The following is a 23662-nucleotide window of genomic DNA, read 5'->3' as shown; positions in this document are numbered from 1 at the left end:
ACATTTAATAGATCACAATACAGTGTATATATAGCTTTTATATGTCCTGGAAAACTAAAAACTTCCAAGTGACTGGATTTATTGCTGTGATCTGATACCCAACCAAAGCATGTGCTTATAACTAATCTTCTGGTCCTTGGAGGTCATAGATTCATTTAAGATTTTATTTATTTTGAGTTTATTTTTCCCCTAATCTTATTTCCCTTCCCCCAACCCCCGACAGAAAGCAGTCAGTCTTTACATTGTTTCTGTGTTGTATGTAGGAAGTCTTTACATTGTTTCCATGTTGCACGAGGTCTTTACATTGTTTCTGTGTTGTATGAAGTCGTTTCCATGTTGCACGAGGTCTTTACATTGCTGTGTTGTATGAAGTCTTTACATTGTTTCCATGTTGCACGAGGTCTTTACATTGTTTCCATGTTGTAGAGACCATAGATCTAGAATGACAAAGCTCATCAGGAGGCTGCAACGTCCAAATCCAAGGTGTACCCACTACATATATCCATGGGTATTAAGAATCAGAGGCGGAATTTGGATCTAATTCCTCTGAGTCCAGAGCGGAAACTACTATTCCCCTAAGACCCATAAGATGAGAACTGGCACCAGGAGGGGCTCTGACGGGGTTTTTGGCTTTGATGCTGACATGCCCCTCTGGGCGGCTCAAACATTCGGGGCTGGGAGGGCCTCGGGTTTCCCTTTCCAGCAGGAGGAGCTGAGGCTGAGACCGGACGAGATTGTAGGCCAGCAGAGCCCAGCTCCCACACCAGCCCCTGCAGGCGGCGCTCCCCCTTGGCACGGCTCCTGGCAGGCTCCCGCTCTCCGCCGATGCCCAGGCCCGCCCTTCGGAAGCGAGGGTCGCTCCTTCCCAGCAGGCACTTAACAAGAGCGGGTGGGCCGGGGCATGCCCGCCCCGCCCCCTCCGGGGCATGCCCGCCCCGCCCGCCAGCCCGGCCCCGGAAAGGCTGGCGCGGCGGCTGCCCCCGCGGGCGGGGCTTCTCCCCGCCTGGGTCCCCTCCCCCACCGGCGGCCTCTCCCGCGTCCCCGGCGGCCCGGGCCCCGCTGCGGGGTGTGCGCGTGCGCGCGGGCAGAGCCCGGGGCCCGCAGGAGCCGGAGCCCGGCCAGAAGGAGCGGACGCGCCCGCGGACCCCGGAGGGTGAGATGGCCCCGAGCGCCGCGCAGCCCCCAGAGCGGGGGGGGGGGGGGGGGGGGCGCCTCCGCTTCCTTCCTGCCCGCCCCTCCCTCCCTGTGGAGGAAGAGGAAGAGGAAGAGAGGCCGCCCGGCCCCGCTCTTGCTTCCCCGCCCCCTCCCCGTATCCTGACAACGTCGTGACGTAAAGCTGCGGGCCAGGTCGGGGTGGGGGTGGGGGAGGGAGGACGAGCCTGCTGCTGCGGCTGCGCAGTCGGGAGGGGCGGGGTGGCGCTGCGTGGGCCGCCTCCCCCACCCCCCTGCCCGGGCCTGGGCCGCTGAAGCCACTGGGGGGAGGGGTCGTAGCGCCCCCGAAGCTCCGAGGAATTTGCCGGTTTATTTCTGGAGGAGGCGGGGCGCTGATTCAGAAAACAGAAACCGGCCCCTGAGCCCTAAAATCATGTTTCAAAGTCGAGAAGACTCTTCGTGCCCCCGTTTCCCTCCTTTTTTAAATACATTTGAATCATTACAGAAAAATACTTATATAAAAGTTAGATTTTTTTTTTGCCCACCCGTTTTAATTTTTGTTTTGTTTTTTAGGTTTTTTTCAAGGCAAATGGGGTTAAGTGGCTTGCCCAAAGCCACACAGCTAGGTAATTTAAGTGTCTGAGGTCGGATTTGAACTCAGGTCCTCCTGACTCCAGAGCCGGCGCTCTATCCACTGTGCCACCTAGCTGTCCCTCTTGAGTCCCCCTAGGTGCTATCCATTGTACTGAGATTAGAAAGAAAGGCAAAAGGCAGCCCCTGCCCTCAGTGAAATCAAAATGTAATGAGAGGAAACATGTAAACAAGCATGTATAAACAAACTAAATATAAGATAAATAGGAAATGATTAAAGGCAAGCCAACACCAGAAATAGGAGGGTTTATAGCAAAGGTTTCCTGACTCTTTAACTCCAATGCCTTCTAGGTGATAATCTTCTTCCTCCTCCTCCCCTCCTCTTCCTCCTCTCTTCTTCTTTTTTGGTAAAGAATGATGTGGGAATGGGGTGGAGGGAGGGAATGAGTTTCATTATAGCTTTTCCTCAACAGCATACTGAAGGATGTTTGTTCCAAGATCTCTGAAAGTCAAACGGAATGTTTCTGACGATGACAAGAGTTGTGTGGCTAAGAAACCTAAACCACAAGGAGAAAAGCTGTCATCAGAAGAAGACAGAGAGATCCCAAATGTGACCTCAGTGGGGGGAGAAACCTCAGCATCCTCACCAGGCAGGCACAGCCCTGAAGTCATCTCTCTGCCAGGCCCCAATGGCCCCTTGGCTGCGGTTTGTTTAGGCAGACCTGAGCCGACTGCTGAAGACAACTATGCTCCAGAGGAGCCAATAAAATCTTTTGCTAAAACTCAGCGCCCGGCAGAACCTGGGGAGCCTGTCTGTGTTGTCTGTGGTCGTTATGGAGAATATATTTGTAATAAGACGGATGTGGACGTTTGTAGCTTGGAATGTAAAGCAAAGCATCTTTTACAAGTTGCAGAAAAGGAAGAAAAAATTCATTTCCAAAAAGCCAACCCTGATCCTGAATCTCCCCCTCTTGAAGCCTTTTTTGCCTATAAAGAGCACTCATTTATTTTAAACCTTCAGGATGACCAGGTGGAGAACCTTAAACTACAGCTAGGGATTTCAGTACAGGGCCAGAAAGTTCCAAGGCCTATCATAGACTTTGAACATTGTGGTTTTCCTGAAGTCTTGAATTGCAACTTGAAGAAGTCAGGCTATGAAGTTCCAACTCCCATTCAGATGCAGATGATTCCTATTGGACTCTTGGGAAGGGATATTGTGTGCAGTGCCGACACAGGCTCAGGAAAAACTGCAGCTTTCCTACTTCCTGTTATCATCAGAGCTCTGGAAAAAGTAAGTTAAAGTTCACATGTACAGTGTGATTTCCCATTCCCTTAATATCCTGTACTTACAAATTTCAAAGACTTGAACAGAACCACTGGGTAGTGTGACCTTTTTCTTTACCTTTTTTAAAAAAAACTATTAGAAACCTTAGTAACAACACAAACAAAAGAAACAGAATTAATTAATTCAACAAGCATGTTATAAATACTGGTTGCCAGCTAGCTGGTACAGTGGGATAGAGCACCAGGCCTGGAATCAGGAAGACTCTTCTTCCTGAGTTCAAGTCTGGCCTCAGTCAGTTACTATCTGTGTAATCCTAGGCAAATCACTTAACCCTATTTGCCTTAGTTTCCTCATCTGCAGAAGGAGCAACCCCAATTGAAGTCATGAAGAGTCAGACTCAACTAAAATGACACAGAACAAGAACAAATTATCAGTAGTCAATGGTCAATAAGCTCCTTCAAAAATGATCATAACAAAATGCCAAGTGGAAGCAAAGTGTTCACTATAAACAGTTAAGTATTTCTTATTTACTTAAAAACTCATCTAAGGGAGCAGCTAGATGGTTCAGTGGATACAGCACCAGCCCTGGAGTCAAGAGTACCTGAATTCAAATCCAGCCTCAGACACTTAATAATTACCTAGCTGTGTGGCCTTGGGCAAGCCACTTTAACCCCATTGCCTTGCAAAAAAAAAAAACACCTAATAAAAACTCATGTCAGGGAAAAGCATATTTACTTGATGGAAAAGTTATGAAAGAAAACACTATCTTATAAAGAAAATTTCCTTGTCAGATTTCCAATTAGTATTTTTCATAATATTTATCCATATATTTAAATGAAATTCTAAATACTTCAAATCAATACATTCACATATCCATATACACTTATATATCAACTAACATAGATGGAAAGAAGGAGTCCCTAAATAAATAAACAGATAATTCAAAAGGAAGTATCTTCTTGTCCTTCATTCTTGAAGGAGGTCTGAAATGACAGCACTGTGTTGGGGTCAGGTACATGTAGTGTGTCTGCTTGGCCAGTCAGACCAGATGAGCTCAGAAGGCACCTCCACAGCACTGGCACAGAGTTCCCCTGAATATGGGGAGTGGAGATGTCTCTGAATGTGTCCATCCCAAGTTTCATTTGAGCCACTGCAGTTCTGCTTGTTCATAGTGCACAACACCTTCTTGGACATGGGCACACCATGCTGGGTGGTCCTTTGCTAGCCTCTCCCATGTCTCACAGTCAATTCCCAAGTTCTTCAGAGGGACCTCATGCCACTTCTGACCTCCACATGAGTCCTTGCCTTGTGTGAATTGTCTGTAAAATAGTCTTTTAGGCAAATTTCATGTTCAGCATTTAATGTGGCCAGCCCTTTGGAGATGTACCCTCTGCAATAGAGTGTGACCGCTTAGAAGTTCAGCTCTAGAAAGGTCCTCAGGAGCTGGTAGCTTCTCTTGTCCAGGGATCTTCAGAATCTTCCTAAGGCAGTTCAAATGAAAACCAATTGGTTTCCCTGCAAGGCTGGTCCTGGTCCATTGTCCAGGGTTTACCAGCATACAATAGTAATTACGTTCAGCACAATGGCTTTGTAGACCTTCACTTTGGTAGGCAGTTTTCATACCTTTTCCACATTTTTCTTTGGAGTCTCCCAAACACTGTGCTAAATCTAACAATGCATGCATCAACCTCATCATCTGTGTGTTCATCACTGGAAAGAACACTACCAAGGTAAGTGAACTTAGCCACAATATTCATTATTTCTCTTTTTGCTGTAATCAATGGTTTCACATATGGATGATATGGTGCTGGCTTGTGGAGAACCTCACTTTTTCTTGTTGTTGTTGTTGATTGGTAGGCCACAATCACCATAAGCAGCAGAGAATCAATCTATATACTTTGTTGCATCTCAACCTTAGAGGTTGCATGGAGTATACAAAGAAACACAGGCTGTAAGACAGAATATATAAAGACAAAATATAAAAACTTTATATATACCAATTTAAAACACTAAAGGAATCACCTACATTGGGTACAATACACTATTAGCTGGTATCACCATAATTTTATTTGTGGGTTCAAGTACTCTTCTGTATTAAAATAAATGGTGGCCAATAAATTTTTCACAGTTATCTGTCTTCTATAATTAACTGAGCAAGTAAAGAGTGACAAATATAAAATAAATCATCCCTGGGGTTCTAGGAATGCAGTAACTAGATGGCTGATCCAAAAAAATGAATAGCTCCGACAAATGACCAAAATTATTTGTGGATGAAATTCTTTCTCCTTTCCCACTTTTAAGGAGCAATTGTAACCATTCTTTCCCCAGCCAGAAATACCCCCAGAGGCTTGGGAGGAATAGAGAATGTCCTTAAAGTATGATTGATGGTGAAAGAGGTATGTCTGAGCTCTATTTACAACTTTACATCTTTTAGTCTTTCTAGAATTAAACCATAGCAACCCATTCATTTCTGAATGATAAATATCATTAGAGTTTACTCACATTACCTATTTCTCCCCCAAAATAACAACAATAAGTATTGAATGCCCTGCAGATTACCGTGTTACATGCTATGTAAGATAGGAGATTTAGAGAAATCATTGCTTCTACTTTCATCAAGCTTTTAGTCCAGTAGAGGTCACTTTGGTAGTCATAATATCTATAATGTACAAAACAAAGCATAATGAAAGATCTTAGAAGCAAAACCTCTCCTATCCTAACTACAGGATAAGGGAAGGCTTTTCAGAGGAGTTATTATTCGAGGCTGGTCTTAAAGGATAAATAGGAATTTAATAGGCTAACATAAAAAAGGGAAGGAAATGCTTGCTTGAGAATATAGAAGAAATAGTCTGAGAATGACGGAAAAGAACATTGGGCTGGCAGAGAGGTTGGTAGAACACAGAACAAGAATGAGAAAATGGTGTAAATAGATTGCACAGACCTCAAAAGGTGAAAGAAGATTCCTTCCAAGCATAAAAAAGATTTAATAGTTGGTATTCTTAATGATCTTTTTTCCCCCTTCTTGTACTTTTAGAATGGAACTCCATCAGCACTTATTCTCACTCCTACTAGGGAATTAGCCATTCAGATAGAGAGACAAGCTAAGGAACTGATGTGTGGCCTGCCAGACATGAGAACAGTCTTGCTGGTTGGAGGTTTGCCTTTACCTCCCCAACTCTATCGCCTGAAACAGAATGTGAAGGTAAGAACTAATATGGTATTTTACAAGCAAAAGAAAAGTAGAGTTTTTACATCCAGAGGAAGTTGTAGGATTCAGTTTCAGATAGACTTTCCAAGCATTTAGCCTTAAATAAATTTTCTATAGAATATTTTCTTCCCAATTAATGTGAGATAGTTGTGTAAAAATGATAAACAACATTTTCAAAGAATAATATTACTGGAGAATAGAATGATTGTGTAATTCAGAAAGAAGGGGCACTTATAAAAGGAGGTGGAGAACAATGAGAAGGTTTATCAAGAATGGATCAAGACTAATTCAATTTCCTTTTTGAAGACAGAACTAGACTAAGAGATGAAGGGAATTCCATTGGACATATTCTTCTTATATTTTAACAAGGCAAATGGCAAAAGTTTCTTGTGATTTCTCTATAGGCAAGAAGGAGGAGAAAGGAATAAGACTTTATTTAGCATCTTCTCTGGGCCAGGCACTGAGCTAAGGGAAAAGCATATTTACTTGATGGAAAATTTGTGAAAGAGAATAATATCTCATAAAGAAAATTTTTACAAACTTATTTACAACCTTTTCACAAACATTATCTCATTTGATTCTCACAACAAGCCAGCAAGGTAGGTAGGTAATAATAGTTGCACTAGCTAACATTTATTGGGTCAGGGCCTGGGCTGAATGCTTTATAATGATCTCATTTGATTCTCACAGGAACCTGGGAGATTAGGAACTGGTATTATCCCTATTTTACATTTGAGGAAACTGAGGCAGACATAAGTTAAGTACTTGCCCTTGGTCACACAGCTAGTAACCGACCAAGGTCAGATTTGAACTCAGGCGATCCTGACTTCAGGCCCCACACTCTCTCCACCATGCTAATATGGACTTGATGAGTGAGTTAGATGGATTTTAAATTAATTATGTAAACCAGCCTGAAGAGTGTTGTTTAATGGGTTAATGTCATTGTGTTGGCAAGTATCCAGTGGAAAGTCCAAGGGACCTGACTTTGATTGTTCTGTTCCACATTTTTAAAACAGTGACTAAGATTGTACAATCATATGAAGCTGAATAGATTAACTAAAGTGTCAGACAGAACCAAGATTCAGAAGATATCTAGACAGGTTAGAATGATGGACTGAACCTAATATGATGAAATTTAGTTCAGAAAAAGGTTAAGTCCAACACCTGGATGCAAAAAAATCAATTGATCAGGGAGGAAAATGAAGATTTTGTCTAGTCAATAGAGGATTGAGAAAGGTTTGGGTTGTTTTAATGAGCTGAAGGCTCATTAAATCAGCAGTGTGCCATGATGCTCCAAAGCTAATGTAAACAATGAAAATATAACATCCAAAACAGGGGAGTTTGTGGCTCCACTGCCGTCTGCCACATTAGACCAGGTCTGTGCTATTCTGCTCAGTTCTAGGCATTGACAGTGCAATGAGGATGGCATGAAGATGGCAACCGGAACATTGAGAAGATGATACCATGCCTTCCAAGTGATAGCCCAGTTCTAGCAGTGTGACTTAAGGATATTTTCATAAAGTACAGAAGAGTAATGCTTAATGTAATTAGCCTTTTATTATGATGTGTTTTAAGAGAAGCTTAAAGCCTAAAATGTGAGAGTTGGAGGTATTTAAAGGCATAAGCCAGGAGATTGCTGAAGCCTCATTCACAATTCTTTTCAGAGCAGGATGAGGATGAGAGGCCAGTGGTCAGTGATGATAATGCAAGAGATTGCCCTCATATTTGGCACACTTGTGATCTGCCCATCTCTAAACACCCCATTCTGATCAGTGGGCAGGATACCCAGGTCCTTTGTCGCCTCTACATTTGGGCAGTTTCATGGTGTGGGGATGCATCATGGATTTGTATAGGAAAGGGAAAAATTCTCTCTCAGGTGCATTTGATTCATGTCCTGTCTCTGATGTTCTGGGCAGGAAGATGCTAGGAAGGCCCCATCTATATACACTCATGGCATGGAAGTTTCAAGAAAAGGACAGGTAGAATGGGCAAATCTAGAGCAGAAGCATCTTGCAACAGGTGCCCCAAAAGACCCAATAAAAGGAAAGGCTTTTTTGGGACTATCAGAAGATATTAAGCCTGAGGAAGAGATTTGGGGGAGGGGAGGTGGGAAATGATAAGAGCTGACTTCAAACATTTGAAGGGTTGTCAGATGAAAGAAGAATGAAACTTGATCTTCTCAGCTCCAGAGGGCAGAACTAGGAGAGTTGTAGAGAGGCTCTATTTTGGTTCAATAGAAGCAACAACTTCCTAAGAAGGAGAGCTGTCCCAAAGTGGGTGGCAGTGAGTTCCTCATCTCCAGACTTCTTCAGGGAGAGGCTTGATTACTTCTAGATGACTATCTCAAAAAGGAAAGGGGAATGACCATGGTAGAAGTATTTCTTCCATGTTTGATTGGAATAGATAATCTTTGAAATCTCTTCCAACTGCAGTTTCAGTTGGTAAACATTTATTATGCATGTTCTCTTTCAGACACTGAACTGATTTTGACATTGAATTCTCTGTGGTATAGAATAACCCTGTATTTGTTACTTTTGTTTATTTGTCAAATATAATTTATTAAAAGTAGTAGGGACTACCCCAACACAGATCTTGACCCCAAAAAAGTAGTTATCTGATTTTTTTTTCTTCTTTCTAATTTTGCCTTTCCTCTTTTTGTAAGGTTATAATAGCAACTCCTGGGAGACTTTTGGAAATAATGAAACAGAGCTCTGTGGAACTCAATGGCATAAAAATAGTAGTCATAGATGAAGTAAGTGTTTTAAAAATATATTAAATTTTTTAAAATAGCAAATTGTATAATATGATTTCAGGCAACTTTTATTGTTGAAAACTCTAGATATAGTGGTTCTTAACCTGCTGTCCTTGGATCCCTAATAGATCTATGGATTGATTTTGAGAATTTGCAAACTTGTATAGGGAAAAAAATCATATCTTTATTTTCACTAACCTTTGATTTCCTTTTCAACTTTATGCATTTTATTTTACACATTTAAAAACATAATTCTGAAAAAGGGTTCATAAGCTTTACCAGACTGTCCAGGAATCTATGGCACAAAAAAATTGAGAAGAACCTCTGGTCTGAAAAAATAGCAAAAGTAGCAAAGCATATACTCAAAAAATAGTAACCTTTTCCCCAACTCCCCAGTATGCACATTTCCATACACAGGGTGGTATTTTTTTGACTTAGGATGCTGACTAGAGGTTTCTTCTCTGTGTCTGGGAAAGGGCAATGCCCTGTCTCCTAAGAAATATTCCTATATGCAGGAAATAAAACCAAATTTATAAAAATAAGAACCATTCACCAATTGATAAATGGTCAAATAATGTGAACATGCAGTTTTCAAAAGAAAAATCAAATCTATCAATAACCATTTGAAAAATTCTCTAATCACTATTAACTAGAGAAATGCGAAGTAAAACAACTCTGAAGTACCACTCATTCCTATCAGATTGGCTAACATGGCAGAAGAGGAAAATGACAAATGATGGAAAAATAGGGACACATACACTTGGTGGAGTTGCAAAAGGTCCAGCTATTCTGCAGAACAATTTAGAACTATACCTAAAGGGCTATAAAACTGTGCATTTCCTCTAATTCAGTAGATTGGATCTGTATCCCAAAGAGATCAAAGATAAAGGAAAAAGGACCTTTATGTATAAAAATATTTATAGCCTCTCTTTTTGTGATGGGAAAGAATTGGAAACTAAGGGAATGCCCTTCATTTGGAGAATGGCTGAACAATTTAGGGTATATGAAGATGGTTGAAGAGATGATGAAATGATGAAAGGGATGGTTTCCAAAAAAAAAAAACCCTGGAAAGCCATACATGAAGTGATAGATGCAAAGTGAAGTGAACAGAACCAGAACAACATTACACACAATAATAGAAATATTTTAACAAAGACCAAATGTGGAAGACTTAGCTACTCTGATTGGTACAATTATCAGTGACATTTCCAAGGAACATGAAAACTGCTATCTGGGGGAGGCAGCTGGGTGGTGCAGTGAATAGAGCACTGGTCCTGGAGTCAGGAGGATCTGAGTTCAAATCTGGCCTCATTCACTTAATAATTGTCTAGCTGCATGACCTGGGATGAGTCACCTAACCCCATTGCTCCTTTAAAAAAAACACCAAAAAACTTCTGTCCACCTCCAAAGAGAGAACTATTGGACTTTGAATGCAGATTGAAACATTTTTTTCCCCTTTATTTTTCTTGTTTTTTTTTTTCTAACATGACTAATATGCATGTCTTCATAGGTGAAATGAATATTGTGTAGAGGACAGAGAAAGAGAGAATTTGGAACTGAAAATAAAAATTAAAAAAATAAACAAGTACTCCTTGATTAGCAGGAACTTAATCTTATCTTAATTGATCTTGCAGTGTCTTAAGAAAAAAAATATCAGAGCTGAGCACTAAAATTTTTTATAACAAACTGTATAGGTCATATGGGATCTCAGATTTTGGCCAATTGCATTAGATGGTTAGAAAAGTTTGCAAATTGTTCTCAAATTATGAATATGATAACTTGGTTTTGTATTAAAAATTGAAGTCTTTTATCCTCAGTGACTTCACTTGAGTCCTTATTCTTCCAGTATTCATGGAGTCCCTCCTAATGCCCTGTACCCTGTTGGATATTTCACAGTGTATAAAAGTTAGATAAGGCAGTTCTGGCTCACAGGAAGCTTATCCTCTAATTAGGGAAGGAAGATAAAACTGTTTTGAAACAATCTGATCAAGATAGTATGATACAAGGGGCAGCTAGGTGGCAAAGTGGATAGAGCACCAGCCCTGGAGTCAGGAGTACCAATCCGGCCTCAGACACTTAATAATTACCTAGCTGTGTGGTCTTGGGCAAGGCACTTCACCCCATTGCATGCTAACTGTACAGTGGGAAATTAGTAATTAAGACATGATTGTGCTAGGTTTTGTGATTTTTTTACATACAAAGAAGATAAATTTGAAAGAAGTTAAAAAGAGTGAAATTACTATGATTGTCCTTTGAGAGCTTCATTTGTATTTAGGATTTGAACATAGTGGATGAATGAGTGGAGAGTTGGGGGAGGGCTTTCTAAGTAGGAGGCAGAGCATATATCAAGACAAAGTATATATTCTGTGGGTTCTGTGAGACAAACTGAGGGTTGGTCTTGGGAACTTGAGGGAAGCAAGGTTGGATACATAGAATGGGGGAATTCCATTGTGGTGGGTCTTAAAGACTAGGCAGAACAGTTTGGATTTGATGTGGTGGAAAACTCATAGCCATTTGAGCAAGTTATTGTTTAGGGTTAAGGTTAGGGTTTGACTGGAATAGTATACAAGGTGGATTTGAAGAACAGGACTTGCATCTGTTGTAGAAATGCAGGTGTAACAAGGGGAGGGCTGAAACGAGGGTAGTGGAGAAAGCAATCTGGAGGAAGGGGCAAGTGGGAGAGCCTTTGGGACTGAAGAATCAACAGGACTTAGTGACCGACTAGAAGGGAGAGAGACAGAAAGAAAACTAAGATTATATCATATCATAGAAGTTAAAGTTACATGGACAAGGACCAGGGAAAGGTTTTTGGATTTTCCTAGAAAGATAATATTTTGGAATTGTTGAAACTTGAAAATGCAGTTTTGGTGAAATACTGATGCTAGAAGTCAGAGATTAGGGGTGGAATGAAGTGGAGGCAACCAGGAGTATATTGTCTGTTTAAGAAGTTTGAGAGTGAAAGGACCAGAGAGGGAGCGGCTAGGTGGCATAGTGGATAAAAGCACCGGCCTTGGAATCAGGAGTACCTGGGTTCAAATCCAGTCTCAGACACTTAATAATTACCTAGCTGTGTGGCCTTGAGCAAGCCACTTAACCCCATTTGCCTTGCAAAAGACCTAAAAAAAAAAAAGGACCAGAGAGCTTTTAAGCCTATGGAGACTTAAGCTTTCTTTTGCCTTGTCCATTGACTCCTGTTTTCTTCACTCTTGACTAGTGTATTTTCAGGATAATAATGTTAACTCATGTTAATATTATAATGTTATTTAACTAATAGCCATCACCCACTTAAGTAGGATAATACTATATCAAAGTGTATGAAATTATAACCTTTAATAATATTTGAATTTATACAGCATATTAATATAGTCAATTTATATAAAGTGCTTTGCAAGCATTAAATGTCCTTTATTATATTTATTATAAAGTACTTTCTTCCAGCAACCCTTTGAGATAGGTAGTACCAGAATTATTATTCCCAGTTTACTTAAATAAGGAAATTGAGACTTGGAAAAGTTGTAACTTGCCCATGAATATACTACTAGTAATTCTCAGGAGCCAGAGCAGAAATCATTTCTTGGCTTCTTATCCAGGGAGTTTTTCATTGTAATTTCTGACCTCTTATACCCCTTTTACTTCTTTTTTTTTTTTTTTTTTAGTTTTTTTTGCAAGGCAGATGGGGTTAAGTGGCTTGCCCAAGGCCACAAGCTAGGTAATTATTAAGTGTCTGAGATTGGATTTGAACCCAGGTACTCCTGACTCCAGGGCCAGTGCTTCATCCACTGTGCCACTTAGCTGCCCCACCCCTTTTACTTCTAAAGGGGATAATGTATTGTCTTATCTTTTCTCCTTTCCTTCTTTTGAACTCGGGATTATTATTATTACTTAAATTTACATATAAGAAAAACCAAAATTCAAGAGAGCACCTTCCCTAAGTCCTATGGTTGTCATTGGGTAAGGAATAGAATTTTGTCTGTTGATTTTCTTATCCAATATACTTCCCACTAAGCTTTGTACTTGGTGTGTATCTTTATCTGCTTTAGAGTTGATAATTGTTTTAGATTTTGACTTCAGGCAGTTAGTTTTTCTACAAAAAAGTACAGTGAAAATATGCAATTAAGATGCAACCATTTGCAATCTGCAGCTAGAGAATGACAGGCATATATTTAAAATATTTGAAAGCCATGACAAAATTGAATGAAGAGTTAAAGAACAGTAAAATATTTTACTTTTCCTTTTCTCGTATGATAAATGATCACACTAGTATTTACAATGTTGAAGCCACTTTATTTTTATAAGTGTATCATTTTGTAACTTCATAATGATTTTATTTAGGCTGATACCATGTTAAAAATGGGCTTTCAACAGCAAGTTCTTGACATTTTGGAAAACACTCCTCTTGATCGTCAGACCATTTTGGTTTCTGCCACAATTCCAGCAAGCATAGAACGTCTGGCAAGTCAACTTCTACATGATCCTGTGAGAATTATCATTGGAGAAAAAAATCTGCCTTGTCCCAGTGTTCGCCAGATTATTTTGTGGGTAGAAGAACCTTCCAAAAAGAAAAAGTTATTTGAGATCTTAAATGTGAGTAGAGAAATATACTTTGACATTTAAAGTTTGGTAGATTACAGGAACTTTTTTCCTCCCTATTTTTACAATGATTTTAGGTGGAATTGGTATGAAAATTTGATGCATTTAATTGAACCTCTACTTTTTTCCTAGTTTTTGTGAAAGTCATAAAAAAATTAGATTTTGGGGGTTAAAATTTAAAATTGAAATTCTTTTTCTCTTAATTTTCTAGAATTTTCATGTAGAAAAATCTTAACACTTTGATTTAGGATAAGAGATGATAAGATCCTAGATTTAGAGCTGGAGCCTTAGAGAACTTAGAGGACCTTAAAGGCCACTAAGTCAGCCCCTTCATTTTACTGTTGAGGAAACTGAGACTGAGGCTGGGTCTCAAAGGCTAGTGAGTATCAGAGGAAGGATTCTACACCAGGGTCTCTCTTTTGTGCCATACAATCCCTTTGGATAATTTGAGGGCACTGACTAATTTTTTTAAAGTTCTGAATAACTAGAGTACTTTAGTTATTTGTGGTACTTATCCCTCTGCAGAAGATATTTAAAATATGCTCGTTGTCCTTAATGGCTTATGATTTGTTTTCAATACATTGATGCTGGGGTAGAAAAGTGCAGGGGGTGGGGGGGAAGGAAGAGAGTAAGAGAGAGAGAGATTAAGAAATTTTTGCTTTTCTTTTATTAATGACTAAAGATAAAGTATGGCTTCTTTTAATGAAGGGACCCTCAAGAAAAAGGTTTACTTTATTGAAATAAGCATCTTCTTTAAAATATCCTTCCAAGTGTATTTAACTCACTCATCTGAGGTTAAAAATTAGTTTTAAGTGCATAGGAGAAAATTATTTTTATTTAGTACTTATTTTTAGGATTTAAATTCAGGATGAATATTTAAATAATCTTTTTTAAAAGAATATTTCAAATTTTTCTTAATTACATGTAAAAAAAACCTTTTTAACATTCACTTTTAAAATAATTTTTGAATGATGAATTCCCTCCCTTCTTCCTCCCCTCCCTCTTTCTTTAGAAGGCAAGAACTTTGATATAGATTATACTTGTACAGTCATGCAAAATATATTTCCATATTAGCCATGTTGCAAAAGGAAACACAGACTAAAAAAAAAATCAAGAAAAATGAAGATAGTTAAAAGAGTTTGCTTTTTTCTGCATTCAGTTTCTATCAGTTCTTTCCAGAAAAAAAGTAGTTAGCATTTTCATCATAAGTCCTTCAGAATTGTCTTGTAATATTCTATTAAAGTATATGGATCTATTCCTAGTTCTGTCTTCTGAGAAGAGGAAAATCATTTGAGCTGTAGACACTTGGGAGAATATTTTAAACAAGATGAAATCAACCCCTTTTTATCATCCCATATCTGTTGTAATAGCTGTTTAGTCAGTTTCATAAATGTAATATATTCAGAAGAATTTTCCACCACACATTTTGTAATATGAATAACCTAAATTAATTTTTTCAAATGACTTTTTTTTCAGGATGAGAAACTCTTTAAGCCTCCAGTGCTAGTATTTGTGGATTGCAAACTAGGAGCCGACCTTTTAAGTGATGCAGTTCATAAAATCACTGGGTTACAAAGCATATCTATGCATTCAGATAAGTCACAAGTAGAAAGAACAAGGATATTGCAGGTTTGACTCTCTTATTATGTATTTTTCTTCCAGACAAAGCTAAACACACTATATAAATTTTGTCTCGTTTCACTTATGTGTTACCATCCAGTCTCTTATAGATCTTACTGTTACTCTAAGACTTAAAATGAAGTTTATTGGTTCGCTTTAAAGTAGAAGTCAGGTCTTAAATCCCATTCATTCTGAAATTATCATCATTTTGGGCAGAAGTTTTACTAAATTTGTTAATAGTGTTAGCAAGATGACTGGAGATTATGGGGATTTTTAAGTTACTTGAAAGAGCAGAATTTTTTAAATTTCAGATTATCTCTTCAATAAAACAAATCCCATTTCCCATAGTTTGCCAGCCCCTAGTCTAAGTTGTCAGTATACTCTTAATTCTGATTACCTCACTCAGTGTTATCTATAGTCCTCATGGCTGCTCAGAGGCTCTAGTTTTATTTGAAGTTAGAGCTAGCATTTAGGTATATCATTTTATATTTGGGAATATATGAAGAAAACTGTAATAAAGGCAGTATCTTAAGTTTACAGCAACTACTTCCACATTGATCAACTGAACATAAATTTAAAAGAACTGATTGGTTTGTATCGATTCAATCTCTATATCTTTTTCTCTCTCTCACTCTAATTCTATTCTATATTTAATTCTCTCATTCTAATCTATATTTAATTCAACAAATATTTATGAAATGCATGGTATTATGCTGGGCACTTAGTTGACCAAGACAAAAATGAAAGAGTCCTGCACCAAGGAATTTAAATTCTACTAGTTCCATCACTTTCTAATCCTTCCGCTCTCCTCTGTCAACTTCTACTCCTTATCCCCAAAATGTTGCTTTCCTAGAAAGGAAGAAGAGTTTGGATTGGTTAGTTGCTGAAATAGATGTAATATTTGGAGGACTCTATGTAAATCTCATCCATGAAGAGTATATGTATCTGAAAAGATTTTCCTTTCTTTAGTATATCATCTGTGGGAATTTCCTGACTTTTCTCCAACTCTTTATTCAAAATGTTACCAAAGTTAACAAATTTATCAAAGCAAATCATTGCAGGGATCCCTGAGTCTCATGTGTGAACATCCTTTTATTAAGCTCTTTACTCTTATCATAGATTTGATTATACTTTGAGTCAAATTATGTGACTTACTGTCATCATGAGACAATAAATCCTCTTATAACATGGAAACAAATCACTTTGACCTTCTTGTTCTTATCTTTTAGAAATGAGGGGACTGGACCAAATTCTAAGGTTCTGTGACCTATATTTTGTATGTTATTCTTGCTTTTGAATCACAATGAGACTCATTTCTACCTTCCTCCCCTTCCCCCTAATAGTAGAAACATGTAAGCCTGTGTACTTTGAGGCAAGTTTATAATATTATAACCAGGTATGCAGGGTGTTGGGTGTAGTCCTAAGTGATCAACAGTGTGATCTTTGCCCCAAGAAATTTATAGGGGAGATTTGGGGGAAATAAGACATACTCACACATAACTTTTGTTATTGTCCAGTTGTTTCAAGTGTGTCCTACTCTCCATGGACCCCACTTGGGGTTTTCTTAGCAAAGATACTGGAGAGATTTGCCATTTCCTTCTTTAGCTCATTTTACAGATGAGGAAACTAAGGCAAACAGGATTAAATGACTTGCCCAGAATCACACCGCTAGTAAGTGTCTGGGACCAGATTTAAACTCCAGACCCAGAGCTTCATCACCTAGCTACACACATAACCACAATACAAAATGGAATTATACAAATAGATAGATAGTTTAGATAAATGCTGAAAGAAATTTGAGGAACTTAGGAAGAAACATCGTGATAGAGTGGGGAAAAAAGCATGGCATTTATAAGTCCGAGAACCTACTTTCAGCTGATTTTTTTTTTTGGCTTTTGCAAGGCAGTGGGATTAAGTGACTTGCCCAAGGTCACACAGCTAGGTAATTATTAAGTGTCTGAAGTTGGATTTGAATTCAGGTCCTCCTGACTCCAGGGTGGGTGCCATATCCATTATGCCACCTAGTTGCCCCCTTCTGACTGAATCTTACTACTTGCAGGACATTGTTCAAGCTATTTAATCTATCTTGTCTTTAGCATGGTAAAATGAGGGCATTATCAGAGAATCTCAGAGCTGTAAAGAACAATCTATACAGACTGGATGACCTCTCAGGTCACTTTAGGCTCTTGCTATATACTATGAAACAAGTTCTGGTGGGGTGATGTCATGAAAGACTTCATGGAGATGATATATGAGCTCATTTTTCAAGCATGGATAGGATTCTAGAGACTATATAGAAGCTTATGTTTTAATGACAACAAAACAATATTTGTTGCTCTTTTGACAGGGATTGTTTCAAGGAGAATATGATGTCGTAGTAAGCACTGGAGTCCTGGGACGAGGACTAGACTTGATCAATGTCAAATTGGTTGTCAATTTTGATATGCCTTCGAGTATGGATGAATATGTACATCAGGTAAAAAAAAAGTTTCTTATGATATTCTAAACAGCTAATGGGAATTATTTTAGGTTTCCTTTCTTATTTTTAGGTTTTTGTAAGGTAGTGGGGCTAAGTGGCTTGCCTAAGGTCACACAGCTAGGTAATTAGTGAGTGAAGTCAAAGTTGAACGCAGGTCCTCCTGACTCCAGGGCCAGTGCTCTATTCGCTGCGCCACCTAGCTGCCCCTAGGTTTCCTTTTAAAATATCCTGCTCTAATGGTTCTGTGAACCTTGTGATATGTCTTCCCTCTAATGTCTAGTAGAAATTGCTATTTAAATTAATAATTAATATTAGTTACTGAAATGAATACATTAGTTTTAACTACTGAAATAAATGTAATATTTGAAGGATTTATGTAAACAGAACCCTTTAGAATTTTTCTATTTGGTGTAAAACTTGCCTTCATCCATTTATACTCAACTGTGACTTCTAGCATAGAAGCCTTCTGCATACAAAAACCTTCTGCACACTTCTTTACACTTTTATGCTGAAATTAGAATGGAATTAATTATGAATACTTCTTTGTGCTTGTTGTCTTCACCTGCTAAGATGGAGGATGGGCCTCTAAAGTGGGGGAATAACACAGGACCCTGGGGTCTGGGCTGGGTGCCAAGGCCATCCACTCTGCAGCCACAGATATGTTCATTTTGGCAGCTGCTCATGGCTTCAAAGCCTTGTTGTTCCCTGTTGCTGCACGAGGCACCATCAAGTGTTCTGGCCCTGCCTTGTGTCTTTTCTGGTTTTTGGATGTGCAGCTCTGGAAATCACCTGAGAAATGAGAGCTGCACAAGTGTCCACTTCAGACTGAGCAGTAACATCCAAGCTCGGTTTGCAGAGTTAAGCATAGTAGCCTGGACTTTAACCCCTGTGTTTGACTTGGTTATCCCACCAGTTGCTTAGAAACTATTTTTAGGTACCTATGGGAATTGGAAACATGGTTATGATGACTATATATTTACATAATAAAAAAAATTTTTTGAGGTGGCCTTTGGAGGATTCAGTTTCTACTGAAATGTTTTTTTTTTAATTTAATCATTTTGAAGGAAATTTTCTAAAAGGAGTTGATTTTTTCCTACTGTTTTAATCTGAATTTAATCTGAACACTGAATGTACAGGTGTAGATCAGTAGAAATCAGTTGATCCAATATGTTCATTCCATAGATAGGAAACTAAAGTACAGAAATGTTAATGATTTATACAGGTTTATACAAGTAAAAGTGGGACTAGAACCCAAATCTTTTGACTCTTAGTCTAGGGCCCTGCATACTTTAGTTACTGTAGTATACTGACTAATCTGGATTGACTTTATTAGCATTGATTATCATGCTAGCTTGTAATTATCATTGTTTTTGAAGAATGTGGATCTGCTAGCTAATTGCTAAAGGGCCCCAGACTGTCCTGCTTAGTTTTCTGTATGCTTCTTAATTTTCTTTTTCTCCTCCCCCATTGCCAGCTGCCTCTTCTAGTTGCTTGTCAGTATGCCTGACTCTTGTAACCCACTGTGGCTGCCATTAGGATTTTGCTGTGCATTACGACATGGGGCTATATATTATTGTATGAAAATGAGGGTCTCTTCTACCAAAGTGTATGAACCTTTCAAGCTATTTTGGTGCTGGGGATCAAGGAGCAGAATAAAGTATCTTTTAATTTCCAGATTTATAGATATTTTTCCAGATGGTTCTGGATAAGAGTCTGGGAAGTTTGACTTGGAAAAATGGGAGGACATTTTTGTGTAACAGTCAGTAATCCAATTAGTATGAGGCCTGCCTGAAACAAATGTAATTCTAGACAAACTATGTTATAATTAAATATTTTAAAAAATATGTTAATGGGAAGGAATATTTTATATAGGAAGAGCATTGGGTAGACTAGAAATTGGGAGTTCTATCTGTATTCTTCCACTAACTTGCTCAATGACTTTTTAGTTATGTAGCATTGTTTGTGCTTTAATATAATTCTTTTTTTTATTTTTTATTTGTTTAGGTTTTTGCAAGGCAAATGGGGTTAAGTGGCTGGCCCAAGGCCACAGCTAGGTAATTATTAAGTGTCTGAGGCCAGATTTGAACTCAGGTCCTCCTGACTCCAGGGCCAGTGCTCTATCCACTGCGCCACTTAGCCGCCCTAATGTAATTCTTTAAAATGTTATCACTTAGGGGTCAGCTAGGTGGCACAATAGATAGAGCACTGGCCCTGGAGTCAGGAGGACCTGAGTTCATCAGTCTCAGACACTTAATAATTGCCTACATGTGTGACCTTAGGCAAGTCACTTAACCCCATTGCCTTAAATAAAAAAATAAAATTTAAAATGTTATCACTTATAAGTATCATGTGCTATAACATTAGTAAGTATGGAATGTGTGGTGAAATATTTTTGTCAAAGATAAATATTGTAAACCTATCTAAGGATTTTACTTAAAAAAACACCCTCTGATTTTCATCAGTGTGACCACTCTTTGTACTGATGTAGATTGCAACTTCTTCATACATTGGGAGATGGTTCTATTTGCTACTGGAACCAAAAAAAAAAGTCCCTCAGGGGCTAATGTCCTTGAAACTAATTAGACTGATCCTTAGAGGACACATTTTCCATTTCCAGGCCTAAACTTGAAATTTTTCCTTTTTGGTAGGACTTGTCAGAACCTACTTTTGACTAGCCCAGAGCTTAAAAATCCTCTATGCTAGGATGAAGGATCTGAGTAGTATTTAAGTAAAGGATGTTTGTCAAGCAGTGTGAATCTGTCATGGATCACAGGTGGAAACATGTCCATTTGTAGATGATAAGGTTAAGTTGTATTGGCAGACACAGCCTCGCTTACAGGATATGGATGAATTGGTTGAGGCAAATAGCATTTATTTCCCACTTGAGATTAGTTTGAGTTTATTTTGCTTAGTTTATGTTAGAAATAATTTTGTTTGTTAAAGTAAAATGGCACTGTAATTAATTTTGAATTAATGCAAAAGGCTCTACTCAAACTTAGGAAACCAATCTAAGCTTTGACAAATAAATTTCTGGAATTTGACCATAAAATGTATATCTAAATAATTAGAATAGAAATTAGTCATGTTTACGTAAGTCTTTCTCTGGGCAGTTTCTCAAGGTCCATTTTTGGGAAAAGGAGGAAGAACAAGCCTATTATTTCAACTTAGAGTAAGAATGTCTCTTCCCTATAGCTTAAACCTTCTAATCCCTCAGAAAATTTCTTAGAGAATTAATAAATTCAATTCTTTGTATGAGAATTCATGATATTCCATGAGTCTTTATTGCTTTCAGATGCCATTGTGAAATAGCTTTAGTGTCACATTTCATATGGGACTGGTATTCTAAAGATGGTTGATAATCCCCCATTTAACTAAAGATTATAGCCTGAATTCTCTAAAAAGTATTTTCTGTTCTTAAGGTTTGAATACTAATATTAGTAAAGCTTTTCATAATTTTGTCTTCACTTTTCCTTTTTTTTGAATAGTGTCTTAAGTTTTTAAATGATCACTTGAATTTCATTTACAGGTTGGAAGAGCAGGAAGATTAGGTCACAATGGAACCGCAATTACTTTCATCAATAACAACACAAAAAAGCTTTTTTGGGATATTGTGAAGAGAGTCAAACCAACGGGATCCATTCTTCCTCCTCAGCTATTAAATTCCCCTTATCTCCATGAACAGAAGAGAAAAGAACAGCAAAGAGTTAACCAGGTGCAGAACACCCTAGTAACTGGTGATAATCTTATGGATATAATTAAAAAACATGATAAAAGTCATTCTCAGAAGTAACTAATTGTGCAACTTTGGATGATCTTGTCATGCAATATCAATGAACAGTCTGCAAATTACTATCATATAGTATCTGAATAAGCAGAGCTTATTGTAAGGTGAGGATATTGGGATGTTGTTACTGTTGAATATGTCAAACTTGGACAGCAGAAGTTGTATGTGGCTTCTTTTCCTTCATATGATTGCTCACTAATACTGAATGAGATTGAAAATAAAGGACCTGTTTTTGTCCTCTGCAGAATTATTTTGAGAAGATTAAAAATCTTTTTTGCATCAAAAAGGATTGTATTTCTTTTCTTTCCCCTTCAAACATAACTTAGGTTACTATTTCTGGGAAGACATGTTCAGGGATTATTATATATTTATGCCACATATTATTTTGCCAATTAACAACTTTACATACACAAATAACAAGATATTTTGATGCTTAGGTATATATATTTTTTAATTTAATATTTATTCTCATTTTGTACAAATAATGTTTTTTTCATACATTAATAAAATATTGTTGTTTAAGAGTAAAAAAAATACCCCCTCCCCCATAAATATAGACTTGCTTGAGCGATAAAGTAAAGGGGAGAGAAAAAAATTAAAATTAAAAAAATAATAGTAATAATTATAGATATGGCCAGGTGGCGCAATGGACAGAGCCCCAGCCCTGGAGCCATGAGCACCCGAGCCCACATCTGGTCCTGTAGACCTAACAATCACCCAGCCATGTCACATGCAAGCCACCTGAACCCCATTGCCCTGCAAAAACCAAAAAAAAAGAAAAAAAAAGACCCAAAATAAAATAAAATAGTAATAATAGTAGGGGTGGCTGGGTGGCGCACAGAGCATTGCCCCTTGAACCAGGAGCACCTGGGTCCAAATCTGGCCTCAGACACCCAACGATCACCCTGCTATGTGGTCTCAGGCAGGCTGCCCAGCCCCATTTTCCCTGCACCCCTCCTAAATAATAATAATAAAAAATGTGCTTGAGTCTTTGTTCCAACACCAACAACTCTGTTGCGGGTGGATCACATTCTTTATGGTAAGTCCATCACAAAAGTTACTTCCATATTTTTCCAGCATTGCCATTGCTGATCACAACTCCCTCCTTTCATATTTCTTCACTACCATGTACTATATTTTCTCTCTCCTTTCACTCTGACTGCTGTAGGGTAGCTGAGTGGCGCAGCAGACAGATCCCCAGCTCTGGGGCCAAGAGGCCCCGAGCCCCCATACCACCTCTTAGGCCCATCATCCACTTGGCCCTATGGTCCCGGACAGGCCTTCCAATCCCAGCCCCTTGCAAGAAGTAAAAAAGAAAATGTGTTATATCTGACCACTCTCCCCACCATGGTCCATCCTCTCCTCCATCACTCACATCAACCCCCTTCCCCCTGTCTCCCCCCCCTCCTTCTTACTCCAGATGCCTATACCCCATTGAGTATATATGCTGTTTCCTTTCCTCATCTCTGATGAGAGCAAAGATTCCCTCATTCCCCCTTCTCTTCCCCCCTTCTATATCATTGCAATAGCTTATTGTAATAAAGAAATATCTTATTATATGAAATATCTTGGCCTATTCCCCCTCTCCTTTTTCTTTCTCCCATTACATTTCCTTTTTTCTATTGACTCCATTTTTACACCATATTTTATCTTCAAATTCAGCTTTCTCCTGTGCTTCAACTATAAAAGCTCCCTCTACTTGCTCTATTAACTGAGAAGGTTCATATGAGCATTATCAGTGTCATTTTTCTATGCAGGAATACATGCAGTTCATCATTAAGTCCCTCATATTTTCCCCCTCTCCTCCAATCTCCATGCTTCACCTGAGTCCTGTATCTGAAGATCAAACCTTCTGTTCAGCTCTAGCCATTCCAACAGGAACATTTGAAATTCCCCTGGTTCATTGAAAGTCCATCTTTTTCCCTGGAAGAGGACATTCAGCCTTACTGGGTAGTTCATTCATGGCTGCATTCTAAGCTCATTTGCCTTCTGGTATATTATATTCCAAGCCCTACAAGCTTCCAATGTAGTTGCTGCTAAGTCCTGTGTGATCCTGACTGCAGCTCCATGATATTTGGACTGTGTCCTTCTGGCTGCTTGTAATATTTTCTCCTTGACTTGGGAGTTCTGGAATTTGGCTATAATATTCCTAGGGGTTGGTTTTTTGGGATCCCTTTCTCGGGGGGGGATCGGTGGATTCT

At 38.7% G+C, this 23662-nt stretch overlaps 1 protein-coding gene across 1 annotated transcript; it reads left to right on the top strand.

Annotated features, from left to right (window-relative positions):
* Window positions 1-1008: 1008 nt before the first annotated feature.
* Window positions 1009-21737, top strand: DDX59 (DEAD-box helicase 59). Its single transcript, XM_074222314.1, has 8 exons — window positions 1009-1153; window positions 2217-3034; window positions 6063-6230; window positions 8899-8988; window positions 13321-13572; window positions 15055-15207; window positions 17546-17674; window positions 21204-21737. The coding sequence occupies exons 2-8, from the start codon at window positions 2228-2230 to the stop codon at window positions 21465-21467; spliced, it is 1863 nt and encodes a 620-aa protein (XP_074078415.1). The 5' UTR covers window positions 1009-1153; window positions 2217-2227; the 3' UTR covers window positions 21468-21737.
* Window positions 21738-23662: the final 1925 nt, after the last annotated feature.

Source organism: Macrotis lagotis, chromosome 2 (genome assembly GCF_037893015.1).
Source record: "Macrotis lagotis isolate mMagLag1 chromosome 2, bilby.v1.9.chrom.fasta, whole genome shotgun sequence".
Lineage (NCBI taxonomy): Eukaryota > Metazoa > Chordata > Mammalia > Peramelemorphia > Peramelidae > Macrotis > Macrotis lagotis.
This window is presented reverse-complemented; position numbering and strand designations above follow the sequence as displayed.

Coding starts and splice junctions, on each gene's coding strand:
- DDX59 (XM_074222314.1), top strand. CDS start 2,228: ATGTTTGTTCCAAGATCTCTGAAAGTCAAACGGAATGTTTCTGACGAT. Junction 15,208..17,545: donor AAAGAACAAGGATATTGCAG/GTTTGACTCTCT, acceptor CTCTTTTGACAG/GGATTGTTTCAAGGAGAATA. Junction 17,675..21,203: donor TGGATGAATATGTACATCAG/GTAAAAAAAAAG, acceptor TTTCATTTACAG/GTTGGAAGAGCAGGAAGATT.